Source organism: Camarhynchus parvulus, chromosome 2 (genome assembly GCF_901933205.1).
Source record: "Camarhynchus parvulus chromosome 2, STF_HiC, whole genome shotgun sequence".
Classification (NCBI taxonomy): Eukaryota; Metazoa; Chordata; class Aves; order Passeriformes; family Thraupidae; genus Camarhynchus; species Camarhynchus parvulus.
The window spans coordinates 45634766-45654583 of NC_044572.1; the positions used below are offsets into that span (position 1 = coordinate 45634766).

General features: G+C 40.0%; 1 protein-coding gene across 4 annotated transcripts in view; it reads right to left on the bottom strand.

Annotated features, from left to right (window-relative positions):
* Positions 1 to 19818, bottom strand: part of ZDHHC3 (zinc finger DHHC-type containing 3) — a 37216-nt gene that overhangs the window by 10702 nt on the left and 6696 nt on the right. For all 4 annotated transcript variants that reach the window (XM_030943070.1, XM_030943068.1, XM_030943069.1 and 1 more), the window contains exons 2-6: positions 11341 to 11670; positions 8495 to 8619; positions 5238 to 5334; positions 3267 to 3348; positions 1397 to 1527 (exon numbers count right to left, since the gene is read on the bottom strand). In XM_030943070.1, coding sequence (XP_030798930.1) covers positions 1397 to 1527; positions 3267 to 3348; positions 5238 to 5334; positions 8495 to 8619; positions 11341 to 11646 — 741 coding nt within the window. In that variant the 5' untranslated portion in view covers positions 11647 to 11670. The remainder of the gene's footprint in view (positions 1 to 1396; positions 1528 to 3266; positions 3349 to 5237; positions 5335 to 8494; positions 8620 to 11340; positions 11671 to 19818) is intronic.

Sequence of the window (19818 nt, forward strand, 5' to 3'; positions counted from 1 at the left end):
AATCCTTACTGGTACATATTAAAAAAACACCCAAAAATAAAAACCCACAACCCAACGGGGGAGACCATATTTCATTCCTTTATTTTAGAATGTGGCATTGTTCCTTTAACATCTACGAGTCCCCAGAACTACACTGGAAGGGAAAATCTAGGGACTTATTTGGGTGCCCAGCTGTAGGAAGCAGTTTCTAAAAATTCTTGACAGGTTCCAAAGATAGAGAAATTCAAATGGTGATTTCACAGGCAGCATTGCTAATTTACACACTTACTGCTGAACACAAGCTCAGCAGGATCTGTACCACACTGTATTTTTTCCTGGGGCTGTCCCTATCAGAAATCACAGTGACGTCTTCCTCTGCACACACACAGGTGGAAGGAACATCAGCCACTTGCAGAAGCTAAGCATTAAGGAAAGCACTGCAAACAAAGGCTCAGAACAATGGGCTTGTACAGCATATAATGCCAGTCACAGCTCTCTGACAGCACCAAAAACATCTACTCTAGCTTCAACTGGCCATGGGCAAACAAGGGGAAAGAAACCTAAAGGAGGCAGGGGAGGAAAGAAGAGTTGTCCCTGTTTTAAGACTATTACTTCTCTCCAGCCACTCTGGTTAATTCAATTACCTGAGCATGCTTGGTGAAGAGTGCAAGTATTCACAAGTGTGGGAACACCCCCAGGAGTCACCAGCTCCATCTTTGCAGAAGTGGGCTAATACCTGGATTTAGGACTGGAATATTACTATATAATCTCTACTATGCCATCTTCAAATCAGAGATGGCTTGGTGGATTTGCAGCAGACTGTATCCAGCAGTCTCCATGAGCCTACTCCACTCCCTTTTCTTTTTCCTTCTGGCAGGAGTTTTTGAACTGTTGAACAGGTAGCTAAGGCTGGAAAATCTTCTAGCCTAAAAGAAAGGCTGGAAAATCTTCTAGCCTAAAAGAAGTGTGTGTGTGTGTATGTGTGTGTGTGTGTGTGTTCCTCCCTCAACTTCTCATCTTGGCTTTCCAGCCTTTCCAGCACCTAAATCAGTGAATAGTGACAACCAGGACACACAGCTGAATTTCAGACAATACTGATGTAAAAGCACTTCGTTAAAGGAGAAAGGTTCTCCAATCCACAGGGACAAATACTCTCTACAGAGTAACCCCAGCTACCTATGCCTACCTCATGGGAGCTACTGTCAACATGGCACCCCAGCCAATACACAGGGTACCCTGTGTCCCTCAGGAACCCTCAGAGAGCACCATCCAGCACTGTGCTAGCTCAGCTTTATTACACTGGATCTCTCCTCAGAGGGTACGTGGGTCTCCCTGTGCCATGAGGCAAAACCCTGTAGCCTGTCACTGTTTCTACAAATGGTGAGAGACAGGGTAAAGGAGAAAGTGTGACACCCACCGTTTCATCAGTGCAGATGGAGTGTACTTGGGTCCCAAACATAACTGAGGTGAAGATGAGAAATAGGAGAGCTTCAAAACACAAGAGGATGAGTAGAATCACTGTAGTTGGTGGAGAGAAGGAACTACATTCTGTGAAGACAAAACAATGGAGTTGGAAGGGTAGACACCAAGTAATGCAGCTGCTGCAAAACACCCACTAAGCCATGGATTTCCCATACCCAAACTATCACTTAATTATATGAACAACATTCCCAGAAAGATACACAGGGCAGCTCTGACATTCAACCATAAAATGATCACTCCCTCAAATTTCAAAAAAAGTGAAAAAGCCCACCAAAACCCCTGCAACACTTCAAGATTGTGACTTTCTTTTCCACTTTGGTATTTCCCCAGTACACCAACTAGGATGCCAATCTCCTCCATTTCACCTGGAGGTTCTCTCTTAAATCTTAGACTTAATAGATTCTTCACAGTGATAAGTCCATTAAAAATCTCAAGCATATGTAGCACCAACATAAAACCAGGGTGTGTTTCCTTTTGTAGCTGTTCTAAGCCGTAACTAAAAGAAGGTCAGATTAAACCAAATTCCTATTCTTCCTCATACTCAACAGTGCAACCTCAAGCAAGAGCTGAAAAAAGAAACCCAAGAAGGTGATTAGAAAGGAGGAGCCGAAGAAAGTAATGTTATAGAGCCAAAGTCATAGTTGAGTGCTGCAAAGTTACAGTTGAGTGCTCCAAGTGCCAGAACATCTCCAGATTTTTCCAAAATCTAAGACTTACACCAAAAGCCTGTATTTTTCTAATGAGATCTTAGGCTTAAACAGATAATCAGGAACTAACACAATCTTCACAAACACAAAGCAGCTCATTCATCTCTCCTAACAGCTCTGTTCTGACGCCTAAACCTGGGACAGGTAGGGAAGAGCTTTCCCCACAGGAACAGGCTCTGAGAAAGGACATAAGGGAAATACCTTTTGATGTATCCTTCCTTTATGGCCCTGGCCACTGCAGTCAAATGCAGATGTTCTCAGTCACTGCTGGCAGCTGTTTTACAAAGTTTTGAAGTGCAGAAAAACCTTTTCAAATTCAATTCACATGCGTGTGCTCTGTAGTACTATGATCTAAAATCAGTCATGATATTGAGTACTACTGCTGAAATTCCAAGGGAAAAATCCCTCCTCCTTCTCCAAAAAAACTGACAGGCAGTACATACATGTGCACACATGTTCTTTGCCACCTTGCTGTTCAACTCAGCATTACATTGAGGGTTTCCCATATCCATCTGCGGTTTTAGGAACATACACAGACTGACTTTGTGAAAATGTACTCACTGACTACTTCAGAGTGAATGCTGAAGTTTTTGGTTTCACTTTTTTGAGCTGCTTGGGCTCTGGCTTTGGTTTGTTTGGTTTATGTTTTTCTGAGGAAAAGAATTGTTTGTTCTTGTAAGGGTGGATTTTTGGATAAGAGCAGCATGTTTTCCTGGCAGTCTTGCAAGAATGATTCGCAGTACCCTTTTAAAAAAAGCATACACATTCGTCTTATCTTTTGCTGGCATTCAGGAAATTAGTGCTGTGTTCATGTCAACAGTAGGTTATTGCACACATACTCCTTAGGCGTCTTTACATATCAGCTTTTTCCCAGGCACTATCAGGTGTAAGTTAAAAGAAGACTTTTCAGGACAGAGATTCCAGCAGCTCAAAAAGAATTATGAAGTCCCAGGAATTATCATTAAAAAGACAAAGAAAAAAAAAAGAGATAGCATAGCAAAATGTTGATAGAACTCTTCTGAAATAAGCCAACTGCATTTTAAGTTCTTATTCAAAGGATAATCTGTTATTTTAATAAGGTATTTTGTTTATACTCACTTGTCCAGTCTTCTTCAAAGCAGTACAAGAAGTGAAATCCCACCATGATTAGGGCATGCAGGGAAATCAGTGCTATATACATCTGAAAAATAAAGTATGTAATACAGGTATCAAGTGAGTTCAAAGACCAAAATGCTTTATCTTCCCAACACTTTATTTAAAAGCACACTGGTAAGATTTCAAAATAAAACTAAACCACAAAACAACTCCAAAAACCATCAAGCTCTCCCATCTCCCCTGAAAAAGCACCGTGAAGCTGACAAACAGCACAACTACACAGACCCATTCTCTCCTTTGAACAGCTCTGAGTGAACACAAGGCAGATGCTGAATCCAAGAGCAGCTGGATCCAAAGCCCAGCCTCCTGTGTCCCAGAGTGGCCTTCCACACAGCTCACTGCCCTTACCTCAGCTCAGCACTGCACAACTTTCAGAGAACAGTAACACTGATCAAGGTATCCTCTTGTCACATCCTTGCTCTTGACAGCACTACAGTTTCCCAGAGAAACAACAGTAATTTTGTTTTAACCAGAAAATGCACTTTGTTTTCCAGTATGAGGTTCAGAAAAATAACTTTTTTTTTTAGAAGTACTTTCTCTGAGGCAGACACAAGCATAGAAAGTTTCTCTCAGGCTTTAATACTTCATACTTAATAATTTTTGACTTAAACCAGGTCTTAGCTTTGTAATACAAACTGTATGTAACAAAAAGTTAGAACAAAAGCTATGTGCAAGGTTACACGTAGATTGCAATTTACTAAGGGGTAAAAAAATTACTCTTCTGAACCTACAAACTCTGACAAAGATAGGAGTATAGCAGAAGTGAGAAAGATTTTGTAACAAGAAACACCTCTGGAAGCAGTAAAAGGCAATAGGGGAGCATTCTAGTTTTCCTTGCAAGCTGAGCATGCTGCTGCTCTTTCACTTCCTCATGTATCTAAAAGAATATCCAATAACAAAACCAGCAACCCTTATTTTGTTTCTCTCAACCAGATTAAGTCTTAAATACAGTCTGCTAGAAAGTGGATATCAAGTTCTAATAGTAACTGAAATCCTTTGGAGAGGACTAGAACACCTAGCTCACTTCTCAAGGTTTAAAAAAACCTTTTTGCTCATAGGAAAGAAATAGGATTAGTTTTTTTCTGTAATCCACATCCTTGCAAACCACACCATAGAACACTAAGCCTGTCATTTAACTGAAAATCTCCTCCTTTCTGCTTGGTAATATGAGAACATACTTCCTCAAACCTACAGATGTCTCAGAAGATTTATTAATAAAACAGAGCATCACTGAGACTCAGCCTTGTAATGTTCACACTACTCCCACGGGATATTTGCAGTTCGCTTTGATGAAACACTTTTCAAACCTTCCAGAAATATCCACTGTTCAAGTTTGTACTCCTGTTTTCTTACTCATGATGCTACAGATATAGTACAAAAAGTCAAGCACCTCCGTGGTTTTCAAGTACAAAAATAAACCACTTGCAATTAAAAGGTGGATAATTCTTATCCAAGGGGATGCAGACTTCCCACTCCTTCTTTGAGATGTGGCAACAGCTCTTATTACATGATCCCACACAGCTACTTGTACAACTATAATGTTTAGGAACCCTACATATGGCCTGGGATCCTACCAGCCAGTATTTGATGTAAAAGGATGGCCCCACCCTCAAAGAGCTCAGCACCACAATACACTACTCACATTACAAAATAGGTGCTGAACAACCATCAATACAAACCTCAAAAACCCCTGACAAATGCTTCCTGTGATGCCTCTTCCTATTGCTGTGGATGGATGGGGGTGGGGGGAGTGTTTCCCAATTACTGAAACATAAGCCTGCAGCAGGTCCCCATAAAGTTCTTCCAAAACATGAAGGAAGAGAACACCAGCCCTGGGAGCTGCTTCACAGACTCTGCACTACATTTCAGCACTTCCCACTGGACAACCTCAAGCATCACCTGCAAAATACTTACTGTAAACAGTACAAAGTACTTCTGGTTATTCTCTCCTACACAGTTATTGACCCACGGGCAGTGATGGTCCATTTTCCGAATGCACCTCTTGCAAACACTGAAAGAACACAGGTCTTCATTAACAGCACTTTTCATTCCAAGAACACAGGATTTTACAGGGGTTTGGGGAACAAAGAAATTCAGCTAAAGAATCAGAGGTGAAATCTGAATATAACTTACTTGCCACCATATTTATATTTGTGGTTTGCTTACTTGACTAAGCCTGTTCAAAATGAATCATACAGTACCAAACCACCATTGCAAAAATTAATGCCACACACCAGTGGTTCTTTCCAAAATATGGTTTGAACAATACATTCCGACAGATGGAAAAAATCTGTGATTTGTTTTAGTTTTAACCTATTTGGCCTGTAAAAACATCCACAGATTAAAACTAAACATAAATCACAAATATATAAAAGGTAGTAATGAATAAAGATACTTCTTAGAGTTGCTAACAACAGACTCAGGTTTATTTGCCAACATTTGTCTGGTAGCAGGAACTTGCAATCAAATAAGGCATTAGGAAAGATTCTTGACATCAAGCAGAAAATAGCTGCGGTAGTCAGTCAGGAAGATGCTGCCACAATAGACATTCAAGGCGAAATTAGATGTTAAAATACTTCACAAAACCAGACTAATGAAATCAAAATCCAAATTCTTGCCAATGTGCAAATTGTGGCTGGAAGTCAAATAATTAAAACATTATTACTTAATATATTACTGTGAATGTCATTCTCTTGCTTAGTCAGTGACTGCTTCAACACACATAATAAAGGAAGTCTTTTTCTCTGCTGCTTTCTCATATGATAGGAGACGAAAGGCAGTCAGTCTCCTGATACCACATTGTACAAACAAGCACAGAAATCAAATATGAAAAAACACAAAACCCCAAAGCAAACAAACAATAGACCCAGAATGGAAACAGCCATTCCAGAAAAATTCTGGCAGCAATTAAACAGAAAGGACTAAGTGCCCTGCTAATTTTATTTTTCTTCTTACAACAAAAAGCATCTTGACCTTAATATAAATAATCAACTCCAACACCCAAACACTTAAGGGAAACTCAAACATAAACATAAATATGTTCTTATCAGCATGTATGATAAATAACAGAAAATCTCTGTCAGAATAGCCTTTCACTCACTTTAATTGGTGGGAGGGGATAATCCCCAAGGACGTGGGCTATGCCTGAAAAACAAATGAGTTGCTATAGGCCTGATCCTAAACAAAAGTCCAGACAGGCACATCAGGAGCTCCTTCTCCCCAGGCAAACATGGGTGCCCTACTAACTGTCAGCCCCACATGCAGTGGGAAACAAGAAAAAGCCACCTTTTGCCAGAACAAGCAGCTTAAAATTATTTGGAGCTACAAAGCGTCTAAAATCAGCAGGCACAGTAGAAGCAATTTATCTGCCAGCTAATGTACTTTGTAAGACAAGTATCTCTCATTGTGGTTAAAAAATGGGAAGGGGTAAGGTGAGGAAGATGGTGAAGGAGGAGGATGCCTCCCTGTGCGCAGATGTGCACACACTTCCCTTGGGCTCTGGGAGAGGGGAGTACCCAAGCAACCCTTCAAGTGCTCCTACTTCCCCAGAGGGACAACCTGAAGCAGCCACGCCACAGATGTGAAAGAGGCAGGAGAGGAGGCTGGGAGGGGAGTTTTATTCCATGCACATGCACCAAAACCAGTTGGATGACAGGCAGAACAAGAAGCTAGCTGGAGGAAAAGGAAACACAGAAACCACAACTATACACTACAGGGAGCAGGGATTGTCCATAGTCAGACACTTCCCCCATTCCACCACCCAGCTTCCAAATGCTGGCAGGACTAGTTTAGTGGGCACAGGGGACTCACTAAATAGCACATTCATCAAAAACACCCTGGTCCCTCTGGCATACAGCTAGCAGGATCTCCTGCTGATGCATATGCTCACCCTTGGTGTCTTAAAGTCTAATAAATCTCCCTAGACCACAAAAAAAACTGTCTGACTGAAGATTCTCAATAGCATCAGTGGTGAGTGGATCACCTTCCCAAATCTTAATGTCTAAAACCTTATCTTAAAGGACAGAATAAAGGACCATGGTGACAAGGTTTTGTGTTTAGCCAGAGTCCTTTTCATTTACCTACACTGTGAGTCATCATCAAGACAGCATTTTAGATGTGAAGTTTCATTCATAATTGAAAAGCTGTCACAGGGGATTTTACAGTAGCATTAATAAGTGATAGGCATGACCACATTGCTCCTGCTGAATAACCAACTCCCGATTTTCATTAAAATTTAAAAAATAACGAAAAACAACAAAAAAGAAAAACATCTGCAAACTGAAGCTCTGAAAACAAATATGAAAAAAGCAAACAGCAGGACAAGTTTGCTCAGCTCATTAGCACATATTTCCCTCCCCACAAGACCACTGCATGAATCAGCACTAGCCCAGGTGCGAGCTCTCTGTATGTATTGGGTTTTGAGTAGGTAAGGAAGTGACACCAGTGCAAACTTATTAACTACTTACTGGAAAGCAGGTTCGCTTGCTTTAAAAGCAGAAGAGAATTTTAGGAAGTAGTTATTTTTTTGCTCACTGCCTTTAGTACTAAAAAGCTCACTACCAGTTACTCTCTTCCGGGAAGTTTATCCTACCAGAAAAAGAAAGGACATGACAGATCAGTAGGCATACTGATCTATCACACAGCACAAAAACAAAGTCACAGTACTCAATGAAAATGTGGAGGGCTGAACTCTTAAAAATACATATACAGTTACCTGCACTTCAGTTTTAACTTAAATATCACTTCTAAATAGAATACACAGTTTGACAAATGGCTTTGTGAATAAAAACAAAAATGGAAAAGACACTGACCCTTTGGGAGACGTTTTATGGATTTCTATGCATTTTGGTATAGAATACCTCTTTTCAAGTCACATTTACATGAAAATTTATGGAGTATCAGTTAGAAGTCTGGAACCAAGGCAGCACTCAAAAATTGCAAGTGTTTCTCACTTTGCACGAAGTAGCCCTTGCCTCCTATATATGAACATTTGTCAGAAAAGGTATGAGATTTCTTGTGAGAAGCTTAAATGTGTCTGGTACTATTGGCAACAGGATTTGCATGCCAATCCCTCAACTGACCCACTCCAATGTCAGACTGCAATAACAAGGTACACTGGGGAATAATTCTTGAGGTTTCGATGAGACAGCCCTCCTCAGAACAGACTTTACCTGCAGTGATGTGCTCTGTCAGGTTTGATGCTACAACACTTTGGGCACTTGTAAACCACCTGTCCTGGCTTTAGCTGTAAACTCTCGATGAACTCTTTTGTGGCATTACCTTTGGGTACAGCACCCTGCAGGAAAAAAAAAACAAACCAGGAGATTAACTTGTGCAATTTATGCCTGCTAAGAACAACAGGATGACTTAAAACTATGGGAGGTGCAGAAAGAAAAAGAAATAAAAGTTTCCCTAAGATCAACAGAACAGAGTTTTAAGAAGACCAAGAAGATTCAGAAAAGAAATTTAAATGTGGTTTTCAAATACAGAACCACATACTTACACATAATTTTGGTGGGGCTTTTGTTGTTTTTTTTTTTAACATGAACAAACCTCCACTTAAGCAATTAGTCTTCTGTAGTCCTACAGTAACCCTAAAATATTTAAGAATCCTCATCCCTCTTTTTACATCAACAAATTTATCATGTCAGTGTTTCCTATCACACACAGAAAACTGCAGACGTTTTATGTCAGTAGAAGTAGCTTCTTCAGAAGTATTATTGTGTACATTAAGAGTTGCTGGTAACTAACTCAGGTATTTATAGTTATGCTTCCATTGTGTATTTGCTATTTAAATTGGGGGTTAACATTCAAACAGTGAACACTACGAATTCTCACACCTGAATAAGACCAGGTAAAAAATTCTTAGCTGTGCAATTTCCACTTCAAAGTATATCTTTAAACAGATTACATATTGCTGCTACAGGAGCCCAAGTTCATGAGTTTACAGTTTCTATAGGGACAAAAACTTGCTCACAAAAAAAAACCCCAAAAACCACAACAAAACAACAAACAAACCAAAAAAACTCTCCCTGCTAAAAAAAAAAAAAAGAGCACCATGAAACATGGTGTATGAAATCACTGCTGGTACATTGGCACAATTTACGTCTGTGAATTAAGGCTTTTTTAATTGAAATAAAAACACAGATGCAATATTTCAATAGATTTCTGATGGAAGAGTTTCCTTTCAATACATCTATACAACCTTCTAACAGCAAAAAACAGGAGTGATGCGTGAGTGAGAGAACTGCACATTAAACCAGTAGTATGTGGCTTTTTTAAGCAATCTTTGGGGGCTTTTTCCCACAAAAGCTCCCAAGAGGCCTGACTAATTTAAAAATTACCAAAACCAATTTCCACAAAATTGCTACAACTCATGTGCTCTCTCTTCAGTATGCAGCAAAGCTCAAAACTTTAGGAATGTTTTTTAGCAAGGACCCATTGGAAGAAGCTCCTGAAATGCAGGACACACGCTATCAATTGTGAAGAACTGAGTTGTTCATTTATTTATAATAAGAATTCTGCTTGTTTGCCTCAGCAGTGCTTTTCGTTTCATTCTCATCCTACATATACACCTGGTTCCCCATGTCCTGGAAGCTTCCTTAATCCCAGACTCACTGTCTGCCAGACGTTAGTGCATCCCTTCTCTGTATCTTCCTTCCTGCATTTTATTTAGCTGAATTCCTCATTATAAAAATGAAACAAAATCCCACTGGCTCTCCATCCGCATACATAAATCCCACCTCACACAAGGAATTAACATATCTTTTCCCAATTACCCTCAACAGAAATTGTATCTGTTTCTCCAACACTGCTCCAACTAGCCCATTTCATAATACAACTTTTGTTTCACAAGAGCTGCTGCTAACTCTGCAAAATAATTCCAGACACCTGAAGGTCCCTAAGCATAAAAATCACACAACATACAGTAATTAACAACAACCCTTAGGATACAAACTATCTAACAAACTGCTGCAACCTCCCATTCCCGAGTCCAGTGATCAGAAGTTTCAGAGGCTGAAGTACTGCTTACACTTCTGCCCAGCAGCAGTAGCATGCAATTCAACAGTCTTTACCACAAATTGTGAGAATACCCCAAATCAAGCCATTTCTGCAGTGCTGGGGCTTCTGGAAGAGCTAGAATCTAAGAAACAAAGATTATACTGAAGTCTTAACAGCACCTAACAAGGTTTCAAAGGGGAAATAACATTTGGAAGGGATAGAGTTATCAGAGGCACACCACCACTCCCAACAACAGCAAGAACATTTCTGAGGAAGGAGATAGGAGAAGTTTAAGCTTGTCTTTCCTTCCACTGACTAGTGGAGATGGGGTTTTGAACTGAGTCTACTGTCCAGAGGTTATTAAGGAAAATAAACCATCACAGGCCATTCAGAATTAGCATTATGGTGCTAAACATGTCACAAACTGAAAGATGAGAAAGCAGTAGATCTGATCTCTCAAAGCAATGTCCTAAGGATACATACAAGGAGATCTCACAGCTCTGATGCTTCCCAACTTGCCTAAGAACTGCCATCTCATGCTCAGACTGTATTTATTTCAGCACTGTACACTCAACAAAACCAGTAGAATGAGAGATGGTAACACAGCTTTTCAAAACAACACATATTCTGCTCTGTTCTGCTGAAGCAATACTTGCCAAGGCAGACAACCAAAACCAGCTTTTCCAGCTTTCCTGTTTGTCAAGACACAACAAGCCACAAACACGAGATCTGCCACTGGGGAGAAAACAGCATCAGAGAGAAACACTCTCCTTCCCAGTGCGGAAAGAGGAGCTGCTCACACACCAGGAATCTAACGCTGGGTCCTTGACTTTGCATCTGACTTGAGTGGGACGAAAAATTAGCATACCACATCAGCAGCCTCACTTAGCAGGCTGACACACAAAAGTTATTTAAATCTGCCACTCACTCAGCAACTGAGTTACCCAACATCTAGCAGACAAGAAAAACACCGCCTGTTTCTTTCCGAGACACACGGAGAGAGGTGGATACTTACTGGATCTGTCAGCATAGCACGAAAATGTGAAGCCAAAGCGAGGAAAGCCAAGGTGTTGAACAGTGTGCCATTGATGACACTATAAACATAATCTCTCGATGGAACTAGCATGACAAGAAGGACTACAAAGTCGGCATAGAACACCAGCATCCAGGTAACGACAGCACATGCAATACCACAGCCATCTCGAATAAACCACATTGTTCCCAGGGAAGCGCGGCTAGGAGGTGGAACACACTTTTCCGGCTGGAGGTATTCAGGTGTCCTTTCAATATCTCTGAAGCGGTGGACTGGAGTAATCATCATAGGCTATTATGTCCATACTTGCATCTGAAAGAGAGTCAGAAACAATGCTCACTGCTCTGCCAGACATCCAGACCTCTGTTCACATAACGGCACGGTCATCGCATGGGAAAATTGCAGAAAGTGAGATGAAAAAGCAAAAATAAATCAAACAAAATAATGGATTGGGAAACCACACTCTTGAGCTTATCGGAACACTCCTTACTCAGAAGACTCTAAGTGCTTTTAAGAAGTGCTTAATTACACACTAGGTCTACCTGTGTGCCACCTCCACCTCCCTAAGTGGAAGGCAACAAGCATTTTAATGAAGAAAAAGTCATCAGGTAGGAGCCAACAGGAGCGGCCACAACAGGAACTGAAGCAAGAACTCAGCACTGTCACGTGAGGGGAGAAAAGTCCTGCCACAGCTGGCAGGGTCCCTTTTTTTCTGCTTCATATCTGGGGAAGGGAAGGGTCTTTCCTACACCTACCAGGAAACTAAGCAAGTGGAAGAGGCTCCCTTCCTCCTTACCCATTGACTCCCAGCTTTGGGGTAAAAGTGCAAAAACAAACAGCTGTACAGTCAGATTTGCAGGAACTGATTAAGAAGTCACCCAGAAAATATCTTGACAGGGACTTCTAGTCTTGGCTGGAGGATGTTATTTCCCAACAACAGCTGTGTACCACTCTCACCTCCTCCTCTGGCCTTACATCCCTTGGAAGTCTTCTGCTTTGCCATGCCTCTCCCACCACCTTTCCTCCATCCTTCAACGGCATTTGTTTTGCTTCCCATTTTCCAGCCAACCCCACTCTGCTGTAGCAAGAGGACCAACACTGACATTGCCCTGCACCCTCCTCTCCGGCTCAGCAGACACCTTGTCTATCCAGAGAGTAAGAGCCATCTTGGAACCAGGAGCAGTAATGCTCCAGGTATGCACCAGGATTGTGTTTCAGTGTAACTCCCACCAAATGTAGGCATTAGAGAAAACAGAGTGGGTACTCCTAAGTCTTTGGCAAGGCATCAATCCATCTGCACTCACTCCATCCACCACTCAATGCTGGAGCACACCTGGAATGCTCCATCTTGAAAGCAGCTCTTTACACACCCAGCAACCTCTTCCAAACACACTTCTACTCAGAGTATTTGCTCAGTGCTTTAAATGCTTCATAACACTACACCCTCTAAAGACCCACCTTCTACAAAAATGGCTGCAATAATTCTACTACCAAATATACTGAATTGCAGATCCCTGAATGGAAGGTATCAGCCTACTGCTATTTCAAAATGTAAGGCTTATTCTCATGGCTTTGCAAAACAAGAGCGCTCATGATGCCATTTAAATTCAGAGAAAATGTTCACTACTAATTATTTTTTCAGCCAAGAAAGTACACCCTAAAGCTATTTTTGTCATTAATTGTTTAAAAATGGATATATTTCACATAAAACATAGTGAGAGAACTGCAGAAATCCCTAAGACTTCAAACTTTTCCCCAGATGTTATGGCTAAGTTCTAACAAGCAAAAGAAGAAAGCTCAACTCCGTCTAACACCAACCTAAATGGAGATGTTGCTGCCCCTATCTCAACAGGGAAGGAGATGACAGTTTACTTTGCAGCTGTTATTTTAAGAAGACCAAATTCATAAGAGGACAATTATTCTTTCACAGCCAAAGAATAAGGTTATTAATGAGCAGGACGATTAATTACCTCCAAGCACAGAGCTTTGTGCACCTGACTGTGAGTGACACAAAGAGAGGTACTGGAACTGCTGTGGCCACAGTGAGAAGCAAAAGCCAGGAGCACAAACCTCCTAGGTGCACAGAAGCAGATGAACTAGACAATTTACAAGATTTGTTTTCTAACACAACTCATATAAATAAACTAGGAGAATTAGGTATTTTCTTATCTTTCCACTTTGAACATTTAGTATGCTGCCAAGTGAGTTTAAGGTGGTTTGTGAATCTGAAGAAAGTCACGTGAATTAATGTTAAAGCATATCAGTCTTGTATTTATACACATATCCCACAGAACAGAAATATCAAGATGAAAATGTCCTTGTGAAGATGGCATTTACTTCAACAAGAAAAAAGCCCACAACAAAAAACTCACTCCTCATTCACAAAATTCACATAACACATTGTAATTATTCTGTATTTTAACCACAGCTATAATTTAGCCTCGTGATTTCTGATATTTAGGAAGACAAGCTATGTAATTTTTTGTAAATAGTGATTACCCAAACAATCTGGCAGTCTAAGTTCAGATAAATCTATACCTACTAGTATATGCATACCTTTTCTCCCATTTTTCACAACTGCTGTAAGGACAAGTATGTATTCAAACATTCACACAGACTTCACAAGTATTTCAAAGACTTAGTTCTTCCACTCCCTCAAGGAAACAGGTTAACCTTCACTGTGTTGTTTAATAATCTTATTAAAATTGCTGTGCTTGTTTGCCAGATCAAAATAAAACTGACATAATTAAAGACTCACACCTGACAACAGTGTTTAGTTGACAAGAACATCACATTACACTAAAAAGTAAGAAAGAAAAGTGTAATTTAGGTGTTCAACTTTCAATCGAAAGTTTAAACTTGACACATCAGGTGCAGTAACAAGCTGGGACAGTCCTGAACACTGACGCAGGATTTTTTGCCAAGACTCTGAGCCTTTTCTCCCCCCTAAGGTTTTGTATCCCAAAACAAAGGAATCAGTCACAGGAAAAGCAAAAAAGCAAACTCCTATTTAAGAAAGGAATCCGTTTGACAAGTCACCTTAAGGTCAGTATGAGCAAAGACTGACTGAAAGCTGAACAAATACACAGTGATTAAGCTGTGGGTTTAGTCCTGAACAGCACACTTCAGCAGTAAAATAAAAATTAATCTCTCTTGCAAGTGCAGGAAGTAGTTGCACTCCAATAAAAGTTCTACAGCTTTCTATCAGATATATTATTAAGCTAAACTGGGGGAAAAAATTAAGAAAAATCTATTGCTGTGTAACTGTCTAAGGAGAAACTGGAAGGAGCCCTGAGGCCCCCTCAGCCTGAAAGTCTGGAGACTCAGCTCTGCAGGGAGTTAAGAGGACAGAGCACAGGCCCCTGATTGTGGCTGGAGGAAAATTTTGTTATTTAATGTACTCTGCCATTTAATGCTCACTTTAGAGGCCTCATTAGGCAACAAAATAAATCAGTACATAAACACCATACACTGTTTTGAGAAATACATATGTGTTTTAGTGTTCATTATCTTAAGAGTCAAGCTATAGGAGCTTAAAGTCTCAGCTTCTCTCCTGCATGACCCGGTTAGTGAGGTTTTTTTAATTCCTTGCTCTTATATATACAAACATCTGTTTTGGTTTATGTTATCCAGTTTGGTATTTTCAGATAAATAATACAACAACCAAAAAGAAAAAAAAGGTTGTAGCAGGGTGGAAGCAGTAACTTGCCCTAACTGGTTTGCCCTTCAATCATGCTGCATATGAACTTAATTTATAATACAGATGGAATATGTCAGCTCCTCCTGCTCTGGAGCAAACAATATGTAAACAATGTAGGCAAAGGGCTTAAGGATTTAATCTTGGTGTCAGGCTACAAGAGAGGCCACTAGATAAATGTGAGATACAATGACAACACACACATCAATTCAGCTTAATGACATGACAGAGCAAAGACCTTTTCTTGTTTTTTTGTCTGGAAGGCATTTGGCAATACAGGAACAATCAAAAAAAACGTGTAATACATAAGTTAGAAATGTAAACAAAAATGAAAATCCAATTCCTGCTACAATGAACACTTAAAATGTGCTACTACACCCTATATAAACTGTCTTTTTACCTGCCATAAGCCATGTCAAAAAAAATCTGGTTCTAAATTGCCTGTGACAGCTAAAGAATTTGCTAAGAACATACAAACAAATGATGTGGGCCTTCACCCAGTAAGTGCCTGAAAGCTACCCGAGGTTCTGATGTAAAACTTACAGCAAGCTTAAAAGCACCATCATTGTGAACCTGCTGATTTTCATGTAATTATTCATGTTAGTGAAGTCAAGCACATGGGTATGACTTGCAGAACGACAGCATTACTGTGTACATTGCAACCATTTCCTCTATTACAAGTCCATTAACACCGAACAGGGAAGAGGTTACATTTTCATTGTGTCATATGAACTAGGTGAATTTCAAGTTCTGCTAACTACATGAAAACAATACTGAGGGAAAAAAAAGAATAAAAAGAAGAGAGATCAAGGCAGATGGCAGATCTTTTTTAGGTTTTCAGTTTGGTTTTTAATTTACTTTAAAGAAATACTTCCAAAGAGCTTTTATGACACACAGAGTACCTTAGAGTTGACAAACAATACTAAAGTTAATTTTTTATCATCAAAAGAAAGCAGACATACATAACTAGGCTTACTATATTCACGACAGCCAAGGCAAGCAATCTAGATCCACAAGACAGATGTCCTTTTAAACAAAATCAGTCAGCTCCAGACAGACAGAAACTGCAGAAAAATTAATTTTTAGATTTATTTCATTTTTTCTGCACATAAAACCGAATAGATTAAAACACTGCATATTTAAATCTTCCTTTGCAAGAGACATAAGAGAAGGTGAGTTTCCTAACTAAAAGGGTTTTTACCTATGCTTCTCTTGCCACACTTCCATGCAGCCAAAATCTAACAAGCTTGTGAAAACTGGCAAAGCACAGATAATAAGAAAATATCAGTATTTATATGTATTTTCCTAATGGCTCCTGCAAGGCCTAAAAAGCTTTATCTGATCTGCAGGAGTGCAACAAAACAGGCCAGCAATGCTGAGAATTTTTGGCAGTCTCCTGCAGATTCATCCAGATATCCATTGGCATGGCAGTTTCCAACCTCTGGTTTACAAAACCCTGCAGGGTCAACAGGACACATCTTACAGGTCTGTGAAAGGCAGCTAAAAAAAGCAAACCTATTATTAGCAGGCTCAAATTTGCTACACAGAGCTGTACTTCCATTGGCATACTTTTGGGACTCCACACATGGTTAAAAATACCAAACAAACAACAAACACAACAAACCCCACCCCAATTTGGGCTGAAAACCCAAAGGGGCAGAAACCTCCTGTTGGGTTAAAATGGCAAAGGCAACAGGGAAGGAGGGGGCACGGAAGTTAACGCTGTTCTTACGGGACACCCGATGAGTCAGATCGAATTATCACAGGGCAAAGTCGGCGCTGCCAGCCCTCCTCCAGGGGCAGGGAACAGGATTGTGCCTACCACAGATACTTCTTCACTTTTCTCCTGGAAATTCAGGCTACTTTATGGAGTATAGTTACAGCCTAAATATTACATTATCAGCTATGCATCTAACTTTAGCAAAAGGCTCACAAACATCTCAAGATTCTCCTGAATCCTTTGACTCCTGAAGTCAGGCAATTGCAACACTTTCAGTTCCCATACTGAAGAAAAATGGAGTAAAGAAATCTTTAGAAAATTACAAGGCTTAAAACAAACTTATGTTTTATGAGGGTAAAAGCACAGGCTTGGATTACCTCCCTTGAAAAGGAAAATAGAGAGCACATAAAACCAGATGGTAACCAATTTATAACATTTTTCTATACATAAAGGGAGTAAGTAGCTGCACTACAATGCTTTATAGTAATTGCTTACAAAATTATTTATAACATCAACTATTTTGATGTTATTTTCTATTTTTAATTTATTTCTTACTTCAAAGATGTCACACATGAACAAGACCTTACTAAAAATGGCTCATGCTAAAATCACACTTTCATTATTTTTATTAGCAGCATCTTATTAGAGGGGAAGATTTAACTGAAGTCATGCCTTCCTGAAGAACACATTTGAATAGGAGTGCAAATAAAAAGAGGAAACTTCTCCCCAAGGAGAGAAAGGGGAGGAGGAAATTACCTCAAAGATGTCTGTCATATCTAGAAACTCCATCCTGAGGGCTTGGATCAGACTGCACCTCAAAAGAGATGCAGCCACATAAGGCAGAAACCACTCAGTCCTCCTCTAATTTACATCAGTGTAGACAAGAAGCAACTTCAAGAGTGCCAGAGGAATTCCATTAGTAGAACTGAAAGGAAAATAAGGCCATGTTTTCTGAATTACAAATACAAGAGTTTCCCTATCCTGATGCTTGTGGTATGCAGTCTCTCATGGTAGATGGGAACAGCTCCCTGGGTAATGTCTGTATCATTTCTGTTTAACTAATGGATATGTACTGTATAAATAAATTATAATGCAATAAAGACTGACCTAAGAGTGTGAGTTATCTGGTGATTGCACCCCCACCAAAAGGCCTGTCAGCTGCTAGCCTGAGCAAAGGAGAGCAAAGACAATGTAGTTACTGTCCAAGGTACAAAAACACTGGACCACTATGGATGAGTGACAAAATTGGGGCAACATGTAGAAACAGGGCACAAATCACAAGGGCACCGAGACTGAGGTCAGACTTGGATCTGACTTGGTATGATCACAAAGTCAGTGATCTTAATAAGTCTTTCATCAGAGATAGAAGATACTTTATAAAACTGCCATTAAGTAATGAACCGTTACAAAATAACTGGAAAGTTTTTAACTATCAGAGCTGCAAAGGCAACAGAGATATTCTGTTACTTCAATCTCACAGTTTCCCAATAAACCAAATACACACAAGCTACTTAACCCATGTCAAAAGAGTAATATTAATCCTGAACATACCATCCTTACTGCATTGCCACCATCTAAAGTTAGAGCATTGGAAGGAAAGAGCAATCGTGCGGGAGAGACTGTACCAGGAAACAGAAAACAACAGATGGGGATGTCATGCTTTCCCACAGCACTGCAGTTATCCTGAATGCACAGCCTTATGAGAGACAAAACAGGAGAAGCTGTCCTGGTCTTCTAGGCAGCTTTGCAATTTACATGCTGATTCAGGACCTAAAACAGCAAGCCACTGGATCAGGGGAACGTAAATTCTCAGTTTGTCCTTTATCAACTTTTTTATTTTTTTTAAGAAAGACAGAAAACAAAGGGGAAGGCTTATCTATAAAACTGGTAATATTTTTAGTTTCAATTTAAAAAACACACAGAATAAAGAATCTGTTTTGGAGAGCAGGAAAGAGCTGCAGCTTTAAAGTTTTAATCATAAGAAGCTGGCAGAACCCCTCTAGTCTAAAAGAACATTTTAACTACTATCTTTCAAGGCAGAAAGAATACTTTAACTACCAGACATACGTTTTCACTCAAGATGGTCTATTGCAGGATTTGGCTCTCACCTGGTTTTGCTACAGTCCCCTCTTCACAAGCATGAGCAAGTCACTCACTCTCTGATTTTATTCCCCTGCCTTAGTTTATTATTCTGCCTTGCCACATATGGGTAAGTAAAGATGTAGGTATAAAGGCTGTAAGGCATTTAGATTTCAAATCCACATACTACACCTAAGCAGATCCCTAAGCCAACTACAGAAAGTACACAGGGCATACATTAAAATAGCACATTAAAAACACAGGGACCAAGCAATTATCACCTCTATCCTGCAAAGTTAAAATCACAACTAGAAGAAACATAGCTGCTACTTCAGAGAACTGGAAAAACCTGCAGGTTCAAAGTTGCTGTAGGTTAAAGCTTTTGAAACATAGCAAAGAACATCTGAGTTAGCAAACTAAGCATTTCTTGTTTTGCTCACTTTAGTGCTGGCAAGCAGCAGGGATCCTTGCTGCCACAAAAAACAGTTTCTGTGTGTAAACCTTAATTTTCTTTTGTAATACAAAGAGTTCAAGACAAGACCAGCTACCATATATAATATCTTCCTTATCTATTCTGCGCTGTATTGGACATCTGTAATTCAAGTGGCCACTGCAAAGAACAAAGAATGCATATCACATTACCTACCTTTATCATCTGCTACAGTCTTCTCTGTAATCTATGGTATGGTACTACTGCCTTCCCACTAAGCCTTTTTTTTTTCAAGAGCATAGTATTTTACACTACCTTTACTCACTCACACCGTTTCAGCTTCAGCCCACTTGTTTTAACTTCTGCATGCTGCACCACACTTAAGATTGGTCACCCCTGTCAGTTCTGCATTATTGCAAAACTCACAGCTGAACATGACAAACACACCATCCACCACCAGCCCAGGAGCAGGAACATCAACAAAGGCCTTGCATTTCCCCTCATTCAACATTCCTCCATTGTCAAAGGATCTTA